This window comes from Perca flavescens, chromosome 6, assembly GCF_004354835.1.
Source record: "Perca flavescens isolate YP-PL-M2 chromosome 6, PFLA_1.0, whole genome shotgun sequence".
NCBI classification, from domain to species: domain Eukaryota; kingdom Metazoa; phylum Chordata; class Actinopteri; order Perciformes; family Percidae; genus Perca; species Perca flavescens.
Window position 1 is genome coordinate 37,323,813 of NC_041336.1, and position 21,348 is coordinate 37,345,160.

Here is a 21,348-nt window from a genome sequence, read left to right on the forward strand (position 1 = left end):
GTACAAAACATAGATTGTGGACGCCATTCGTCTGCATGCACGGCAGTACAGAGTAATCGGCAAACTAGCTAGCTTGATTGGCAGGACATTTTTAGGCGACCAAATGTTCCAATTAACTTTGAGGAAGTGAAAACCCACAGTGTTCAAAGGTTCAACGTTCAATTAAAAAGTTCATGACTAGGGCCATGGCTACGCATTGCATCTGTCCTGATTGGCAGGTCGGCATGTAGCCACACACAGTAAGCATCCCCTGCTTTAGCTTCATGCTGTATTGAAGAAGACGATTGAGGCCATAAACTCATAACAATATTTATTAAGTTAATAAATCAAGTGAGAAGTAGGGCCATTTTCCCGTAGACTTCTATAGAAACAACCAGTGGAGTTACCCCCTGCTGGAAATGAGATAGAATGCAGTTTTTAAGGCACTTCCGCATTGGCTTCACTTTTTAGGCCTGGAAGCTTCGTTCATTATTTTACAGTCAATGCATAGACTGTAAAATAATGGACAAAGCTATGAAACCAGGCTGGTTTTCTGACTCAGATTAGTTAGCTTTACATGTTATTGCAATGACTGCGTTTTGTTGTAACACATGCCAAATGAGCTGTGACCAGCTAATAAGAAGGAATGCAGCGGGGGGCCAACACACCACATCGTCAGAGGGGGCGCTGGAACGAGTTGAGCACAGCTTTCCCAGGGCCCGGTTATTGCACGCCAACCGCTAACCCCAGAGGGGGGAACTCTGGGGACCGCCGGGGTGACTCAACTCGTTCACCTCTGAAGGTGTGGGGGAGATCCAGGAGCAGCATTCCATCAAAGGTAGCCGGCTCGGCACAGCTAGATCGATTTTTCTCCACTCCTACTTATACATTTTCAGTACAGTGCTCTGTGATCATGCATTACAGATCATAAACTATGGGGGAGGAGCCTAAAATAAAATTCCAAATGTGACATCATCAGTGGGGTAAAACAACAGGCTAATGTTGCCTAGTAATGGGGACGCTGGCAAGATTGACGCCACTCCGTCTGGCTTGTTTACTCTCAATAATTTTACTCTTTTTAACGAATACGTTGATGATTTTATTTTATTTTTATACTATGTTCATTAGCAAAGTTCAATATTATAGTTATATGTAGCTACGCATTTTATCATCTCTCCGCCGTATTTTGCTTAAATACAGGGTTTGAGTCTGAGATGACGTGATGCTTAATGACCGGAGGATGCCATGGTGACCAGAGAATGCAAGTTAAGTTATCGTAATAGGCTACAGCCCACTAGGACTACTTACCTACAACAACTTCATGCATCGGCTACATCTGCTGGAGTAGGCTAAGGATGAAGAAATATTTAATAAGTGAACTTTACCGGCTATGGGGAAACGCACCTTCAGCGGAGCTTCTGTGCCAACGCAACATTCTCCAACGCCCAAAGTATGTCTACCGAGGATCTCGTCGCAACCAAAGCGACATGGCTCGCAAGGATGGGAAGGATGGCAAAAAAATCCCCTGTCTCTGGACTGTTGATCGCGGTCATTTGAAACCTGATTGACGAGTTGACCATACTATGCTTGGCCGTCTGCCCAGATCGGATGTGCACAGTTAGTCAAACCGACTGAAAACTGGATTGTTCAACATAAAATCCCTCACCAACGAAGCTTCTCTCATCAGTAACTTCATTGTGGACCATAAACTGGACTTTCTATGTCTCATGGAAACGTGGCAGCAGAGCAATGATTTCTTCCACCACAACCAAGCAGTCCCGCATGGATTTGTTTACATCTGTAAACCCCGCTCATCCGGGAGGGGAGGTGGTACAGACCACCTGAACCATCAAATATGTTTATTCCTGAACTTTCAACTGTTCTTACTGCTTTGAATGCAATGTCTACTAATGTTATCCTGATGAGGGATTTTAATATACATATGGACAACTTTTCTAATGCAATCACAAAAGACTTTATGGATAGGCTTGACTCCTTTGGCATCACACAATATGTTAACTTTCCAACCCACAACAAAGGACATATTTTAGATCTGGGGTCTCATTTATAAGACTGTGCGTAGGATCCTTCCTATAAGTGTATGTACGCCCAAAATGGCAAACGCCAAAAAAAAAGTCAGATCAAACCTGTAAGCAATGTTTCCCTTATAAATCATAGATTTCCTACAAGTGTGCATACATGGATCAGCCTCTTATCCCGACCTGTACACGCCCATTTTTAACCATAAATAGTCAATGCAAAGCATCTTGTGAATGCTGATCAGTGTATGAATGACACTGGCAGTTGTTACACTGAATCATGATGACTGACAGAAAAAAAGCAAAAAACTTCTCAGACGTTCAGGAATTGCTGCAAATTCACGGAAGTCTCTTTTTCTCCTGATTCTTCCATTGGCATAGTCCTAGTATTTATATGTTTACAACAATTTGTGATTGTTAACACCTTGCCATCACAGCATCAACTAGTGGTATCCCCCACCTCGAGATACAATTTGAAGACAAAAGAAAGTCTAATAGGCAAACACACTTTTCTTCATGCAGGTTTTGTCACAAACAGTATTAAAGTAATAACGAGGACATTAAGGGTAACGATTGCGCGAGAGCTTAACGGCTTATTTTCAGACTTTGACATTTGATGATATATGCACAGTTTTAAAGACAGATATTTTACACTGTGATCTGCCGTTATCTAATGGTAGTGTATTTTATGCTATCCTGTATTCCATGCAGTCAGGTTTGTTTTTTATAAATCACAACCTTTGCGTGGGAAGTGGCGTACACACATTTTCAGCCATGTTTTGTGCGTACGCCACGTTTATAAATGAGACCCCGGGTCTGTTGCTCTGGTATCAAGCCTAGCAATATCAGTACTGCTGAACCACCCATCTCTGATCACAAAGCTGTACTGTTTGACACCCATCTTCCTGTCATGAAGTCCAAAATTCAGCATGTGATGTCATATCGCAACATTTAAAAGGTAGAACCAGAGGAACTCACTTCTCTAATTGCCACTTATTCCTCCCCTGCTTCTAATAATTCATTGAAGGATTTAGTTGACCACTACAATGACTGCATGCTTACAGCATTTGACAGACTTGCTTCTATGAAGACGCAAACTGTTTCAATTGTGCACTCCGCACCTTGTTTACATCTGAACTTCGCCATATGAAATCCTGCCTGAAGCAGCTGTCAAAAAAGATTGGTCTTACTGTACATAAAGACATGTACTCTGAACACCTCCATCAGTATAAAAACCCCTCTGTGTTACAAAAACATCATACTATGCAAAGGTAATCAGTGAAGGACAAGGACACACCAGAGCTCTCTTTTCCACTGTTAATGGTCTCCTTAAGGCACCTGATAACATCACCCATCAGGATCTCTCTGATGAACGCTGCTCAGTCTTCCTGAACTTTTTTCATCCCAACATTGAGGCAATCCACCAGCAATTAGAATGCTCAATTACTCAGCTGAAACAACCATGCTCACTGAGCACTCAGGGATCATCTTACAACAATGAACTCTGTGAATTCACTCTCCCTGCTGAAAGTACCATCTGTGGCTTCATCAAAAAGCTGCCTGCCTTCTATTGCTCCGATGAGTACATCAATACTTAACACCTCTCTTCTCTCTGGCACTGTACCACCATCCTTTAAAACTGCTATTGTCAGACCAACGCTGAAAAAACCTGGATTGGATTCTGACAACTTCAACAACTACAGGCCTATTTCCAACATGCCTTTTCTCTCCAAGGTTATTGAGATGATAGTGGCAACTCAACTCCAGGATCACCTGAAGGACAATGACCTCTTTGAGCCATTAAATTTCGTCCTATGCACAGTACTTAAATGGCCATTATTAAGATTACTAATGACCTCCTCTGTGCAGCTGATGATGGACTTATTTCCATTCTGATTCTCCTTGATCTCAGTGCAGGCTTTGATACCATCTCTCACCTTCTATCGCTCTGGAAGGACACAGTACATACAAATGCTGAGTTGCAAGTCTGAGAGTAGAGCTGTGACAAGAGGGGTGCCCCAGGGGTCTGTGTTGGGCCCTCTGTTGTTCATTATCTACCTCCTCTCACTTGGCACTATCCTCAGGCAACATTGTGTTCAATTTCACTGCTATGCGGACAACACCCAGCTCTACTTATCTACAAAACCACTGCCACTCTTCCGCCAGCTGTTATCACTGCCTGCCTCCATGACATAAACTTGTGGATGACACAAAACTACCTGAAGCTGAATAACAGTAAGACTGAGCTGCTAGTGGTTGGCTCCAAATCAGCTGTCGCTAAGATGGAACCTTTCACCCTTTCTGGAGATGGTAGCACCATCCCTTGCTACAACCAGGTCAAGAGCTTTGGTGTCATACTGGACAATACACTCTCATTTAGTCACATAAACAGTATGTCTTGAAGTGCATTTTTCAATCTAAGGAACATTACACGACTTCGCCCAGCGCTCACCCACCAGAGTGCAGAAGTCCTTGTCAATGCATATGTGACATTCCGCCTTGACTACTGTAATTCCATCTTGTCTGGAATCCCTAATAAGCTACTCCATCGGCTCCAACTCATTCAGAATTCTGCAGCGAGGATTATAACATGCTTCAAATCCACTGGCCATGTAACACCATTGCTTATGCAACTGCACTGGCTTCCAGTTGCCTACAGAATACGTTTCAAAGTTCTGCTCCTGGCATACAAGGCCCTACACAATTATAACCCTACCTACCTCACTTACCTCCTGGAAGTTTACACCCCTGCCCACTCACTAGGATCCTCCTCAGCAGGCCTACTGTATGTCCCTAGTGTGAACCTGGGAGAGAGGGCTTTCAGCTACACCGCCCCCAAACTGGAATTCACTGCCAGACCACATCAGACACTGACTTCATTACTGATTTTAAAAACAGACTTAAAACATATATCTTCAAGATGGCTTATGGACTGACTGACTAACTGACTGATTTTTTAATTCTTTTTTATTATTATTTTTTTTTTTAATAATTTTATCAATGTCTGATGATTGTTTGTTTGTGAAGTGACCTTGGGTGTCATGAAAGGCGCTTTAAATAAAATGTATTATTATTAATACACCCTGTTTTTCACCTCACAGATGATGTCATCAGTTCAGTCAGGTCTTGGGGACATTGTAATTGAGATTAAAAATTCATTCATCAATCAATGGGGAAAATGTACTTTAAACACGTAACTTAATGAGATGTCAATATTACAGATAATATTTCACATATTAATCATTTAACAGCCATGACACAGAACAGGATTATGAAAGGAATACATTTAAAAAAAATGAAATATCCTCATTAGAATGCTGTTGAAACAACAGTTATATCTAATCTAGACATCTGATCAACTCACATTACAACCACATTTAACCAGGTAAAAAAGCTATGGGGGAGGAGCCTAAAGTAGAATCCCAAATGTGACATCATCAGTGAATGTTGTTTTGTCTTTGCTCTCGAACATTATATTGTGTATTGTATGTAACTTATCTGGCTTTTATTGTAATTGATAATTGAATTGATGAATAAAATGTATTTGTTTTTTAAATGACATCACACCCAAGTTGAATGCGTTCCATTTACAAGTCAGATTTTCATTGTTATCATTAGATCTAGCCAGGTTAGCCATTGTTAGCAATGGCAGTTGATAAACTTAAACCCGAGGTCAGGGGGCATGTTTCCAACTTTGACCTCGGCAAAATCAGATTTCAACGTTACGCACTATTTAGCCATTATTTTTACAATCTGTGGTACAAAGCTCAACAAATTATGCATTCTTTTTTTTTTTAAGATTATTTTTTTGGGCATTTATTACCACAGGACAGCTGAAGACATGAAAGGGGAAAGAGAGGGGGAATGACATGCAGCAAAGGGCCACAGGTCAGAGTCTAACCCACGGCTGCTGCGTTGAGGAGTAAACCTCTGTATATGTGCGCCTGCTCTACCAACTGAGCTCACCCGGCCACACACCGATTTGGCATTCTTCACAAATGAATGTATTGTTTGCTGAATATCCACACATATATTTCTATCATCAGACACTATTCAGATGGATTTTACTTACCACAATGTGTACAATCTATATACATTGTATTAGCATTGTTGGAAGTAACATATTGTTAACAGATAAAAGAAGGTCGACTTGTACATTTTACAGTTGAAGGTGACACCTTCAAAAATGAGTGTAAAGATATTGCAGATCATTTAAAGTTTTGCTTTTTGGTTGTCTCCCGTGTTCTCCTCAGGTAATTGAGTCTCTGGGCATCATGATCTACAAGGCTCTGGATTACGGGCTGAAGGAGAACGAGGAGAGGGAGCTCAGCCCTCCTCTGGAGCAGCTCATCGACCTCATGACCAACATGGCCGAGGCTGAGAGGGACGCCTGCCCCGACGAAGGCTACGAGGCAACAGAGGAAGAGGATGAGGCAGAGGATGACCCTGACAACATCTCCAGTGTCCACGGTTACAGAGATATCCTCCAGGTACGTACGGCAGCGGAGTGAGTGACTGTTGCTGTCTTGTCTGTGTTTGTTCAGCCATTAGTGACTATTTATGCTTATGTCATTTTGGCTGATTATATACAAATTACTTTTGAGATGTAAAACACATCACTTCCTGTTTTTAGGGGGTCGCGCCAACAGCTAATGAGACAATTTAAAGCTGTACTCAAATATGTTTACGTTAACAATGGATTAAACGGCAATGTAAAAGGTGTTGCGCATAGTGATTAACCCTCAGAGAATTATCATCCAGATATTTTAGCGTCTTTCAGCTCATTGTTTGGGTTTTATAGCATGCAACGTCATTGTAACATAGTGGAGCATGTAGCAGCTTAAGAGCCAGACATTTCCCTTGGTAGCTTTGGTGGAAACCAAAACAGAGCAAAAACGAGAGTGAATATTGGACTTTAATTCGTTGGGTTGCTAACAAATGAATGCTCCATGTCTGCTGGATGTGAAAGCCGTATCAACTTTATAAGACATTCTGGCCCTCATTTGTCAACCTAACGTAGAAACCAGCGCAGATATGTGTGACACGTGTGATTCATGAAACGTTCGTATCACACCAATCCGAGCGTAAGAATGGTCGTACATTGAGAAATGCAGCGGCTGGAAACAATCCTAATTTAAATATCACGCCCCAATATATTCTGGGTTTTGAGGCCTCGCCCCAACAATTTACGACATGGCGAGACGTAATCCAGCTGAGAAGCAACACTTTTCAGAGGTGGAGATTGAAACCCTGATATCTCCGGTTCATTTGCATTAAAGTGTGTACTATTTGGCAGCCTGAAAACTGGTATTAAAGGCTGTAGAAAGAATGCGGAATGGAAAGAAATCACTGATGTGGTCAACAGTGTTGCCGTAGTAAATCGGACTCAAGCTGAGGTTTATTAATTACATTTATTTAATTTATAGCCTACATCCTTGATGTATGCTATAGTCCTAATAGTAATATACAGGTTTATATTGCAATCTCTTAGGCCTACATGGTGTACCTATATTTAAATAAACACACAGTATGCAGAGTCTATGCAGTGTCTTTTATTTAACTCGTGTTTTTTTCATGAGTCAGAGACAGGCAACGGCTGTGAGGGAGAGCGTGTGTCCTCTGCCCCCATGCTGGACCACCATCCCGACCCTGTCTCCTGACAGCAGAGGGGCTGGAAAAACAAGCCGAAATATGCCGGCCAATGGCAGAAATAAATCATTCACTGTCGCCATTAACGACAGAAACGAAAACCTGAAAAATAAATAAAAATGTTGTGCATCGTCATGTTTCCTGTATTGAATATCATTGCCAAACATAACACTATAGGCTACCTTTTAAAAGCGAAGAATAATATCCTGTCTCCTTGGTATAGCCCCCAGTTGGGGCTGTGCTGGACACTGCTCTCTGGGCATCGGGTCATCTGGCTCCATCACTACATTTATGGCACCCAGTTTTCCTGCGCGATGTTGTGCAGAACCCCACAGGCTAAAACAATGTTGCAGACTTTTTCTACCGTGTATAGTAGGGTCCCCCCCGCTGATGCAAGACAGAGCCAGCTGCCCTTAATCAATCCGATGGCGCGCTCCACGTGGCCCGGCACATAAAGGTCTTCTAAAAGAGCCAGATCTGCCATTGCTGAGAAGTGATCAACTGATGACTTCTCCTTCTCCTGTTAAACTGATTATATGCTGCACCGCAAGTCCACACTGACTCGAAAACTTGCGTACACGAGTTCAGACCAGACGTGAGATTTTAAATTTCACGTTCAAATTTATAAATGCTGAGCTTTACGCAGGAATCGGCGTACGCCCGTCCTGCGCCTGTTTTAGGTCGTACACACGTTTCATAAATGAGAGACACTAGTGTCATATGTGTGTTATTTTAGCTTGTTTTAGCTTGAAGTTCTGCCCTCATGTGGCCAACAACAACTGATTTGTGCAGCTTTAAATGTTTAAATGTTAATGATTTAAAGTGTTTGCTGTGAGGAGTCTGAATTTATAGATTTCAGTAATGGGAGAAGTTTACTATACCAACCATTTACTTGTAAATTGAAGTACCAATCCAACTATTTCAATGAAATGTTGCTCAAGTAAAAGTACAGAAGTACAAGGTATTATCGGCAAAATATGCTTAGAGTATCAAAGGTAGAAACACACATTATAGAAAATGGCTCCTTTCAGAGTGGTATATTATCATATAATCTGTATTATTGGATTATTATAAGTGATACACACATAAACTGTAAGCATTTCATTGTTTTTAGCTGGTAAGGTGGAGTTAATTTGAACCACTTTAATTTATGTTGGTTAGTTATAGGGTTAACATTGCCTATACCCATATGTTGTAATGTCATCACATGTTTTAGACAAAAATGTTACCAGTAAATAAATGTGTCTATTGAAGTAAGAATTATTATAATTGCCTTTGCAATGTGGTGGACAAGAAGTATAAAGTAACTTAAAATGGAAATACATTTGTTGAGTAAACATAATCCAATGATGGATTCCAGGAACAGATGATATCAGCAAGGGTAACTGTTCAGGAAAAGATGTGTGCGAGAAAATAAAAATGTTACACAGAGATTAGCCTCACAGTGCAGTCTGGCTGCCAGCCTCATCCATGCTGGAAGGCATGTATCTCAGAGTCACTGTGTTTGGCCTCACACTGTTTACATAATGACCACATACCCAGTCTCACACACACACACACACACACACACACACACACACACACACACACACACACACACACACACACACACACAACACTCCTCTCCAAGGTATCTGAGCAGTGATGGCTGTCGTTCCCAATTGTTGTCTCAGTATTTCCCTCCCTCAGTCCATTCACTCTATGTGCTCCCTCAGTTTACCTTTTGTCCTACTGTACTAACCCTGGCTGAGATAGAATGGCCTACATTATTACAGTTTTTTTTCGATTGCTAAACGACAGTGGGCACAACTGGAGTCACATGTGCAAAACTCTAACTCCAGTCTACACAGCAGCAGTTCATGTGGACCAAACTCTAGTTCGTTTTTCATTGCTTGAACACAGTTTTCAAAACTCTACACACTTATCCCATGACTTCAACCTCAACGTGCACAACACTGTGGATCTACAGCACTTTGTTCAAATGCTAACACACTGCTGTCACAACTGTTAACTACACATTCAAAACAGAATCGATTTCAGTCTGGTGCCTATCAAACACTGCTGATTGCAATTTTAGCTGAAAGCCTAAGTAGGTGTCTTGTTTTAGACTAGTTAGTGAACATGTATACGGTATTTATACAGAGAAAGATCAGAAAGCCTTTTTTTTTATATAAACACCAAATAAGAATGAAACAATTATACACTGTACTCTTTGAGAGAAAGAGCAAAGATACCAATATGTCCAGGTAAGATGTCTGAGGTTATGTACACAGCTATAAAAAAAGTGAAAAACACTATATCTTATAGTAATAGTAAAACTGCGTTCTCACTGTTTTTCAGAAAGTAATGGAGGTGAAAGCAATAGAAACACCACATTCATTAGTATTTAGAGATGATGCAGACATCCAATGTGATGAAGAAAACCTGCCACATGATGCTGGAGCGAGGCAGGATTAGTCACACTATTCTTTGGTACTGTTACGTATGTACCTTTAGTTTTTTCCCCCCAGTAATTCCATAAATTACTAGAGACAAAATACTTTATTGAAGAAAACTGCTGATTTTCATTCCTTCTTGTTTACCTTATGTAAAAGAGTAGTGTCAAGTCACTCAAATTGTTCAAACTGTAAAGAAGAGAAAGTTTATAATTTCTGTATTGGTGTTTGATGCTAGTGTTTTTACCCTCAGTGTGTTCTGAGTGACAGTGTGTGTGTCTCAGTGAGGACTGTTCATAGTGTTTGGCTGCACTGAGTCTGTTTTGAGACGTGTGTTAAGAGTTGTGTTGCTGTGAATGAGTTTTGCAGGTGATGTGAACTGTTTAGCTCAGGTGACTCTTGGTAGTGCAGACTGTAGTTTGAGTTTTGCACACGTGACTCCAGTTGTGCCCACTGTCGTTTAGCAATCGGAAAAAACTGTAACTCTTTTTAACTGGGTGCCACATGAAAATAACAACAACAGCACATTCATTTGCCCTGGAAAAACAATGGCATGTGTTATTCCCAAACTTGTGATAGGATGTGGGTAGGATAAAGCTTATGGAGAGACGGTTGTCTGGTATTTTCTGTGTTAAGCAACATTTTCTCATACTGTGATGCAGTCTGGACAAATGGAAGCCAAGCATTGGCCCAGGGTACCTTCTGTTCATCTGAGAGAGACAAGGACTTATTCTCTCACCACTGTTGGTGTGTGTGTGTGTGTGTGTGTGTGTGTGTGTGTGTGTGTGTGTGTGTGTGTGTGTGTGTGTGTGTGAGAGAGAGAGAGAGAAAGAGAGAGAGCAGCAGACATAGCTGTCTTGTCAATTGTGTTCAGCAGTCAAAAACAGTCATTTACAAATGTCAACAAATCTCTGTTTTTTGGGTATTTACTTTTTGTGCAATGTCCCTAAGATCCTTTAACAAGCTTTCCCAGTTTGAGTTTGACATCACTAGTGTCATATTCTGGAGTTGCTGAGACTTGGCAGAGTGTATATGTAACTGTTAAGAGTGTTTTGTTGTTGGTGTAGACTGAAAACTGGGAGTTAAAGGAACACGCCGACTTATTGGGAATTTAGCTTATTCACCGTAACCCCCAGAGTTAGCCAAGTCCATTCATACCCTTCTCATCTCCATGCGTGCTGTAATGCTGTCTGATGCTCCAGCGGCATCAGGCCAGCACAGAACATGCAGGTAATGGTTCCAGTAATCCTACTGCTCCGAATAAGTGACAAAATAACGCCAACATGTTCCTATTTACATGTTGTGATTTATAGAGTCACAGCGTGTACAAAAAATAACGTAACATGAGACACAGCCGTCTTCTAACTGTAAACAAACCGGGAACTATATTCTCAGGCGGAAGAATATAGTACTTGGGCGGAGTGATAGCCTGTCTGAGAATATAGTTCCCGGTTTTTTTACTGTTAGAAGATGGCTGTGTCTCATGTTACGTTGTTTTTTGTACACGCTGTGACTCTATAAATCACAACATGTAATTAGGAACATGTTGGCGTTATTTTGTCACTTTTGTCACAATTGGGAGCAGTAGGCTAGTTGGAACCAGTTACCTGCAGGATCTGTGCTGGGCTAAGCTAATGCTGGAACCGTCAGACAGCCTTACAACACGCACGGAGATGAGAAGGGTATGTATGGACTTGTCTTACTCTGGGGGGTTACGGTGAATAAGCTAAATTCCCAATAAGTCGGCGTGTTCCTTTAACGTGAAGAATCTGATGATGTAGCATTTGTTTCTAAATTGAGGTTGCTGTGATACAGAAACATGTCATGTAGTGTAGAGCTGCAACAATTAGTCAATTAATCAATTAGTTGATCCACAGAAAAATATAATAATAATCAGCCACAATTCTGATAATCAATAATAGCTTTGAGGGATTTTTTAAAGAAAAAATGCCCAAATGCTTTGGTTCCAGCTTCTGAAATGTGAATATTTGGTTATCTTTTACGATTGTAAACTGAACAGTTGTTAGCATTGTTAGCTAACAATGCCAGCATGCAATTTATCATTATATTTTAGCTGTTCACAGATAGTGTTAGTAGACCCCAAACATGGCTGCCAGAGGGTGCTTTACATAACCTGAAATCCCTTCACTGAGAATGTGATAGTAATGTCAAAATAATATGGGCATTGATAGCCATTGGTATAAAAAATACATTACATTGCACCTCAATCATTTCTGTGTCATGTTTCTAATCAGTGCAGCTGTGTGAACTGTGTACTGAAACCCTGTCTTGTCTCCCTTGTAGCTGTGCACAGCTCATCTACCCAGTCTATCAGACGCCCCCAGCCACTACCAGGCAGTGTGCCGGGCTCTGTACACAGAAACCAGGGAGCTAAGTACTTTCCTGGAGAAGATCAAGAGTGCCAAAGAGGTGGGTCCTTATCATATCATCATCATCATCATCATGGCTGTAGACTCGTACAGCTCGTTTTTTCAGACACATAAATTGACATGTGTTTTAGATACACATTTCAATCAGGAGAGTCTTTGTTGCAAATATGCAAAGGTTTATTTGTACATATGCATAATATGAAATGTACAGAGTCTTTGGAGATTAGACTCCATCGTCATAAAAATAATTTTAAAGGGGTAGAGAAGCCAAGGCATATCCCCCCCTCGATGGAGTCTAGACACTGGTGGTGGTGGTGGTGAAGCCCAAAGACCGGACCGAAGGAGCCGAGGGGAGCGGTCTGCCAGAGGAGGACCCAGGGTGCCGTGGGTGACGATGACTGGAGGAGGAAGGGGAGGAGGAGGGTTGCACGCTTTGCCTGAAATGACGTGGAATTCATGGCCAATTCTGGTTGGTTTAACTGTGAAAGCCATCAAAACAGCTGCTCAGTTTTAGGAAGGGAGAGAGGTGGATGAAGTTTAGAAGTCTTCCTAAAAGAATTTCGCTGAGCTTCATTACACAACCTATAGGAACATTATTTTTTTTGGAATGCAAAAGTTATTGCTTTATAATACCAGTCTTGTTTAAAAACACACTCCCCATTTACTGCACATGGCGGCACTGTCCTCTCATGCAAAGTTACAGGGTGATGCATCCCACCAACGCATTCTCATGAACGGGTTCATATGATATCATATGTGGTCATGTGACGACAGTTAAGTTTTAAGTTTAGGCATCAAAACGTCTATTTAAGAATAAAAAAAAAAAAAAATGGTATGAATTAAAACACTCCCGGACTAGGGCTGGGTATCGTTCAAAAAATGTTGATACCTGTAGCGATACCGATACCTTGACTTCGAAACCAATTTTATAAAATCCATTTTACCAAAAAACAAATTATAACATTATGGTAAGCTTTTTTTTTTTACAGTTCCTTTACACCAACGTTATGAACACTGTAGTCAAGCCTCTCAAAATACAACACGTGAGCACTGTCTCTGTGTACCATAGTGTTCTTCAGCATGCCATTATTAGATCTTGGTAGAAGCATGCTGCATGCTTATTGGCTCACTGACGCTGATGAGATTTACTTCTTAGGTCTTGAAATTTGGTATTGAATGACATGGCACTTTTTGACACTCGATACTATGGAGGCAATTCGGCCGTTGCCTAAAATGTATCTAAGTTCAGTACCCAGTTCTAGGGACATGAACACGCGTTTCCTGGGTGAAAGTCTTGTGTTTATGACTAGGGATGCACCGTATCCAGGATTCGGCTTCGGATTTAGCTGAATATTGGGCTTTTTGATGGGGCTAGAATTTTTTTTCCACCGAACCGAACCCTACGCATGCACTCGGCGCGCTACGCTGGTCAACGTAATGACAGCGCCGTTGATTACGGGAAGGTGTGTACGTAGGTGGAGCGTTCAATGCAGAATGTGAGAAAGTGGACATGGAACTGGTGAGCAGAAAAAGTGTTGTTTGGCAGTACTTAGAGTCAAAAGAAGGCCATTCAAGTCCAGCTACATGTTCAATCTGCAATGCCGATTTGTCTCATGGTGTCGAGGACCCTAAACAATACACAACATGGCCGCTGTTACAACATTTGGTATGAAACATCCAAAAGAATACGAGTTGTGCATGAACAGTCACAGCTAAAAACTTGTGTTAACCAGACAGTGCCTCTCCCGGGCTGTCAGCTGTTCTCTCAGGAAATGAGTTTCCCTACACTGGTTAGCGAAAATTGGCTCATCTGGCGATAGCGATGTGCTTTCCTACGATGTGAAAAGAGTGTGTGAATTCAACATTAAGTTGTTACATTTAACTATTTTAGAGGCTGTGGACGTTCATTAATGTGTTTACTGTGTTAATGGACTGAGGATGGGAGGAGGATTCGGTTTCAGATTTGGCAGAATCTTAACCAGTGGATTCGTTATTCGGCCGAACCCCAAAAATCTGAATTCGGTGCATCCCTACTTATGACTGTTGAACGTTGTCATCCAGATAACAACAACAATGAGTGTTATATGAATGATTTATGACTGTCCTATCCTGCCCGACCTCCTCCCTACATGGACCACAGCGTTCTCATAAAGCAGCAGTCAGTGGGGTGCAAACAGCAATAAATACTGGGAATACATACAAAGTACAGTGCTTTACTTTTCATAGCTATATGTACAAATGGTTGACCCCAGAGCCTGACCCCACATGACTCTCACTCTCTGTGGGTACCACTGACAGTGTTACTTTAGTGTCACTGTTGGTGCCTATGGTGATAGTCATATGAAAAGACATATACAATTGGTTAGGAAGGTTTTAAAACACTATGCATTTTGAAAAAAAAAATCACAATGATGAATATATTCACTCACGTGTTGCTTTTTAGTAAATATACACAATTTATGTATAGTATTTGGTGATTCTGATTAGGTGAACCTAAGTGAAAATGCTGGGTGCAGTAGTATTTAATGTTAAGCATCTAACAACCAGTCTATACTTTAGCTGCATGATGTCAGTCTATCTGCTTTTGTGTATCAACCCTTGTGCTGTCTTCCCGTCGACCATGCACTTGTCCTTGTGGGTCAAAATTGACAATTAACTTTTTTTGATGTTATTTACACATTTTCTGATGTTTTTGTCCCACCAACTTATTACAGGTAATTTTACACTTATTTTTGGGAATTTATGCTCAATAAATCTAAATTATATAGCCTGGGTAAACCCTGACGAACTTCCGGCAAATTTGAGATTTGCTCTGCAAGTCAGTCTGGCCAAGAGCCCATTCAAACCCATTTCCAATGTCCCCAAAATCAAGGCACCAATCCCAACCGCTGAGGCGGCTTTTACGCGACGACGATAGCGCAGCGACAGCGAGCAGCTTTTTGTTTACATTCAACACGACGGCTACTGAAGCACAGCGTCAACCAGATCGTTGGTCTGATTGGTTGAAGGACTATCCAATTGCGCCCAGAGGCATTTGAGCGACATGAACAATGCAATGAACTGTCAATGAACCTTTCCCAGACCCACTCTCAGTTACAACTGAGAAGGGTCTGGTGTCAACCAGGCTATCAATTAGAGGAAATTATACCTAATTTTGAAATTATGAATTACTTTGACTAATATTAGAGGAACGTATGTTGATGGAAAATCACAGATGTGTGTATGTCAAAGTTTAGTCAGGAGACTGTTTTGAAAACCATTAAAATTTTTTCCAAATGCCATACAATTGAATACCCAAAATTCAATGAAAGTAGTCATCAAGTACTTGCAATTGTACTTACTTTTTGGCTAATTTGGTTAAAAAAGAAACCCATATTTCTGATTTAGAAGTTTTGAAGACGAGTCGAATTTGACCCGAGGTCAACAGGAGGGTTAAAGGTTCAAATGAAGAAACCAGCACAGCATATAAATCATATCTGATTGAGCCGTCTTGCCTGTTTCAGTAATAAATCATCATTTTGGAGAGAAAAGGCCTGAAGCTGCAGCATGTAATAGGCATGGACATAACAGACACACACACAGAGACCCTGTTTCCTGTGTGACCGAGCAGAGGCAGTCAGCTGATACAGAAAGGCATCCGTGGTAATGACCGCGCATAATAAAATGAATGGACACATCAGTGCACAGCCTATATTCCTCAAGCTATGACATAACACCACGTAACTCTGACTCACTGCTTTCACCAACTGCTTGCCCCCATCATTTGTATGCATTAGTCATTGCTTATAACATGTGGGAGCAAGTAGAAAAAAGCTGATGCATGTTTTAGATTGTATACACCAAATAGAAACTCCAGTTCATGCCAAAAATCAGGTTTGTGCATAAACATAAAGAAAGAAAAAAAGGGAAGGTAATTGTTGTAATTGTCTGACTTTTCTGGAAGAGCATGGGAGGGTTTTTTGCATTTTTCTTATCCTAAATTTATATCATAGTTCAGCATTCCTTTGCTAAATAGTTACATGCACAGTTACACTAAAATACACTACTTACACACCACCACCGCAGAAAACAACAGGTTTGGTCTATGTTTTAGGTGTAATAAAAACATTAAAGTGTATATTGATGGTGGTGAACTCTACATATTATTATTTTAACATGCTGTGGGGAGGGATGTTGCAATTTTTTTCCAACATTAATAACACTGGGGGGAGCCCTAGTTTTTTGTGAAAGTGAAGTGAAACATAATGTTCAGGCCCCTTTTATCACCCTAATCACTTTTCTATAGCCACATGATGATTACATTTTAGGATTATGTTTTAGGGATGCTACAGGGGAGGCATTATATTAAATATCAAATATCCGTTAACTTGTGGTGTCCATTTCTAATTAAACAGGGGATCCTTCCTGACAACAGAAAAAAATCAATCTCCACTTTCATTTTTCATTTTTTTTGTTAAGTGTATCTCAGATTTCTTTTTCCATCCACTTACTGTTCACTGGTAGGACAGGTCACCCTTATTTAAAAAAAATCTAGCCTTTGTGGACCTTTTCATGGTCACAGGATGGCCTGGTACACTCTGTACACTCTGGTACAAAGTGGTCAAACCTGACAATAATGAGGACAAAATACCAGCTATCAGCAGCTTTAATGCAAACTGGCCAAGTGTGCGTCACTGGTGTGGTAATGTCCAAACAGTCCCATGCAACCACAGTGTGTGGATGACAGGCTGTGCTCCACACACCCTGCGCGGGCTGACAGGTGGAAGTGGGTCACTGTGAAGAAGGAGTGACATGTATGCTGTTCATGTCCAACATAGATGACAACATCTGGACACATGCTGACTCTCATTCTGCCAAAAACACTGAGGTCAGCTTCTCACAGCTAATATTCAGAGAGGCATGATTCCAATAGTCATGTGGGATGTAATATGTTTCTAACCTGTCCACATTCCACAAAGGATTAACAATTTCAGTGTAAAGCTGGTATTTTCCTCAGTGATTAGCTGGTTTGCACAATTAGAATACATTATAATGGCTGCTTTCTACTGATTGAAAAGGCTTGAAAAGTGGCCTGGGGAAAATGAACATGAGTTCACATTATAATTCTGTCATCACAAACACATTATCTGCTTATTTTCATGTTCCCAAAGTTTACATTGAGGCTGCTCCTCTAATCACACAGCCATGTCTTGTTGCTGTACAGGGTCTACAATTTTTTATTCTTCAACTCATTCGTTAAGATTGAGTGCAGGAGTCCTTTTGGACTTTTTTTCTCCTCAGAAGCATTGAGCTCAGCAGTGGGTTGGAACATTTCCAGTTTTTGTGTGTGTGTGTGTGTGTGTGTGTGTGTGTGTGCATGCGTCAAGCGTACGTGCGTGCATGTGTGTGTGTGTGTGTGTGTGTGCGTGTGTGTGTTCCACCTCAGGGTTCCTTCCTGCTATGCACTACTGCTGCTGCCCATTTACTGTGTGTACTGCATCGGGATGAATAGAGGGGATTTGGTTGGTTACATAACTCTCTGTTAGGAGAGAGGACTTATTGCAGGGGGAGAAGGCTGAGAAAGAAGCCTCAAAAACAGGAAATTGGGGACTGCAGCCTTTTTTGCCTAGAAAGTAAGGAAGACATGTTGTTGACTCTGTTGATCCCCGGACTAACCCTAGCACCACAAAGACACTGACATTTGTGTTTTGGAGTGAGATTCCTCCAAACTATTGGATGGATTGCCATTGGTACAAACATTCATGGTCTCCACAGGATTAATTGTTCTCTGACTTTTCATGTAGTTATTAAATGTAGGTTAACTATAAGCTTAATTGTCTCCAGATACTAAAATGATATAGTAGCCTACATGTGACCTGATCACTTTAGTGTTATATTCCTTGTGTGTAACTTACTGTGGCAATAAACCTTTTTTGTGTGTTCTTGCATGTGTTTGTGTGTGTTTTTGTGTATCTGTGTGTGTGTGTGTGTGTATGTGTGTTGTGTGCATGTGTTTGTGTGTGAGTGTGCATGCGTATATGTGTGTGTTTTTGTATGTGTTTTTGTGTATGTGTGTGTGTGTGTGTGTGTGTGTGTGTGTGTGTGTGTGTGTGTGTGTGTGTGTGTGTGTGTGTGTGTGTGTGATACCCAGGGGTACCCACAGTGGCGCCACGTTTATCCATCCACTACTATCAGCCATGGCTGCCAAAGAGATGCTTTGTCTCTCCACAAAGAAGCCTCCTGCTGCTAGAGATTCACAGAAAAGTAGCCAAATTAGTTGTGATTCAGACTAACAATTCTAGCTCCTATTTGCTCATCGATAAGTGCTTGTAGTCAGCTGTTGAAAGCTGAAAACAAATAACTAGAGCAGAATTACTGACTAGAAAAAAATGAGGTTGTAGCTGCAGTTGGTAATAGCCCTAATTGTTCATGAGGACTTGCAGTAGTAGGACTGTTGGTTTTGTCCACACGAGGGTTGCTGTGCATGTTTGAATTAAAATGCTGTCCCCATCAAGTGCAGAGATCACTGCTTATTATCTCATTGTACGTAAATGCAATGACAATAAAAGCATTCAAATTCAAATTAATCAAGCCTCTTGAAATGGAAATATGTGGCTTTGATGTGATTCCATGACGCACCACTCATACAAATGAGATAATGGTGTTTAAAAGCAAATGAATGAATCTCTCCTTATGCTCTTCACTGGCTAAATTAGCAGTGTTTTAGTTTGATGGGCTGTTATATGCCATCAAACACTTCATCATTACCTTGTGACACTGAAGAACAGTATACACTGTTGTTATGATGCAGCAAAATGCATTATGTTATGAGGGATTTTATGTATATGCTACATTCCAGTCGAGGCAGCTGTCACCCTGGCAGTATAATGCTGCATCCAGTTTCCCCGGTGGGTTGAGGTCTAAACATTGTAGGCTAATCAGCTGGGCAGACTCCCGTGATTGTCTCATCAAACTCTGCTGTGACGTTACAAGAACAGACAATCTCACCACAAACATCAACCGGAGGGAACCCTTTTTTCTGCCTATGCTTTTTGTTACATTTAGTTTTCTTCTTTTTCTCACTCTTTCTATTACACATGCACGCACACCCACACACACACACACACACACACACACACGGGTTGGCTCCGTGTTTTCCACAGATCTGTGTTTTACAACGCTAACGGCCTCACGTTGTGCAGGTTCACACAGGTGTCAGGATGGATGGATGGAGCAGCTGGGCTTTCTGTTGACTGCATGATAACAAGGGACTGTGTCTTGTTTCTTTTTACTTCTACCTTACCTAAAAAGTGAATTTGTGATAAGGTGTGTCCTTTTAATTTTTGGGGGCTAATAAGCTTCTTTTTTGTGATGTGTCAATGGTATGAAATGGTACACACTTCCTGTCTCCTAAATTGTGCGTGGACATTGTGTGGATGGATTTTTTTTTTTATATTTGTATAATTTATTAATATTTTCTTTTGCTAAAATTAGATATTTCCACAGTGAAACGCCATATTTAGCATTACAAATGTACATGTGTTTTGTTACGGCGTTCACGAACATTAGTTAACAATGTTAGACATTAGATGTTCCGATTGTTCCTGAGACAGAAACAGAAATTTTTTTCCTGATTTGTCAGTGTGAAAGATTTTAGTGTCACAATGGGTCCAATATTTACTTTAATAAATGTCGCGTTCTCAGATGGTTTTGTTGAACAAACCATCTGGCGTGTCAGGTTACAGAGTGTCTGCATCTATTTTTTTATTATTAATAATTGTTATTTGTTTTTTAAAACAACATTAAAAAACATACACTTTACAACATGAGCCCTTATGACTTTGTTGGTCCACATGTACTCTTCATCTGCCTCTTTTTAGCTTCTTTATTCCCTGATGTCATGCACTGTCTTTCTGATTTTTTCTTTAATATTCATACTCTGTCTCTCTCTCTCTCTCTTTTCACTATAGAACCTCCGTAAGATGGAGGCAGGGCCATCAGAGGAGCCTGACGGGGGGCTGAATGAGCTCCAGAACGCTGACTGGGTAGGCAGCTAGACTCCAGCCCTCTTGCATACAGCATCAACTGATCATTCCTCTTGATCAAAGTCTAACTAACATAAAGTACAGTGGGGGAAATCAGACACGGTTTGGGTTTCATGTCAAATAGTGCATTCCATTTACCTCGGAACTCGGAAGCCGGAGCAGGGAATGACATCACACCTGAGTTGAATGTGTTCCAATTACAAGTCAGATTTTCATTGTTATCATTAGCTCTGGCCAGGTTAGCCATTGCTAGCAATGGCTGTTTAAAACAACACGTTATGTTGTTTTTTGTGAATACAAACAGCGCAACATGTCCACAGATAGAAGATGGACATGACTGCGTGCAGTGAGACACAAATAAGACAGAAGTGCTCATAACTGTATGTTACTACAGCTTTCATAACTGTTGATGCACGGAGCAGACATGTTGGATTTTTAGCTAGGGGTATCTCGGTGGTTGTCCGAGTTCCAAGCTTGGATATCCGAGGTCAGGGGGCGTTTCCGACTTTGACCTCGTAAAATCAAATTTCTGAGTACAAATGGAACGCACTAAAAGATTATCCATAACTGCATGTTCACATAAAGAAATCTGGTTGCACAGTGTTTTACGGTACACTTATAAGAAGTAATAATAAGCCATACTTTGTATCAAATTAGACTAAAACTAGAACTAATGTGCATGTTACACTCTAAATAGGCAGTGATTAAAGAACTTCTCAGGAAGCATGTTGAGATGGATCTCCTTGATGAACCCTCCTTACTCTGTGTGCACAGAGAGGTCAGAGCACAGATGATTATCCAAATAATTTCTTATAGTCAAAGGGTCATGGTA

At 40.9% G+C, this 21,348-nt stretch overlaps 1 protein-coding gene across 1 annotated transcript in view; it reads left to right on the forward strand.

Moving 5' to 3' along the window:
- The window catches only part of spire1b (spire-type actin nucleation factor 1b), a 72,304-nt gene that overhangs the window by 20,277 nt on the left and 30,679 nt on the right, over positions 1-21,348 (forward strand). The window contains exons 3-5 of the mRNA XM_028581773.1: positions 6,272-6,508; positions 12,407-12,532; positions 20,442-20,516. Coding sequence (XP_028437574.1) covers positions 6,272-6,508; positions 12,407-12,532; positions 20,442-20,516 — 438 coding nt within the window. The remainder of the gene's footprint in view (positions 1-6,271; positions 6,509-12,406; positions 12,533-20,441; positions 20,517-21,348) is intronic.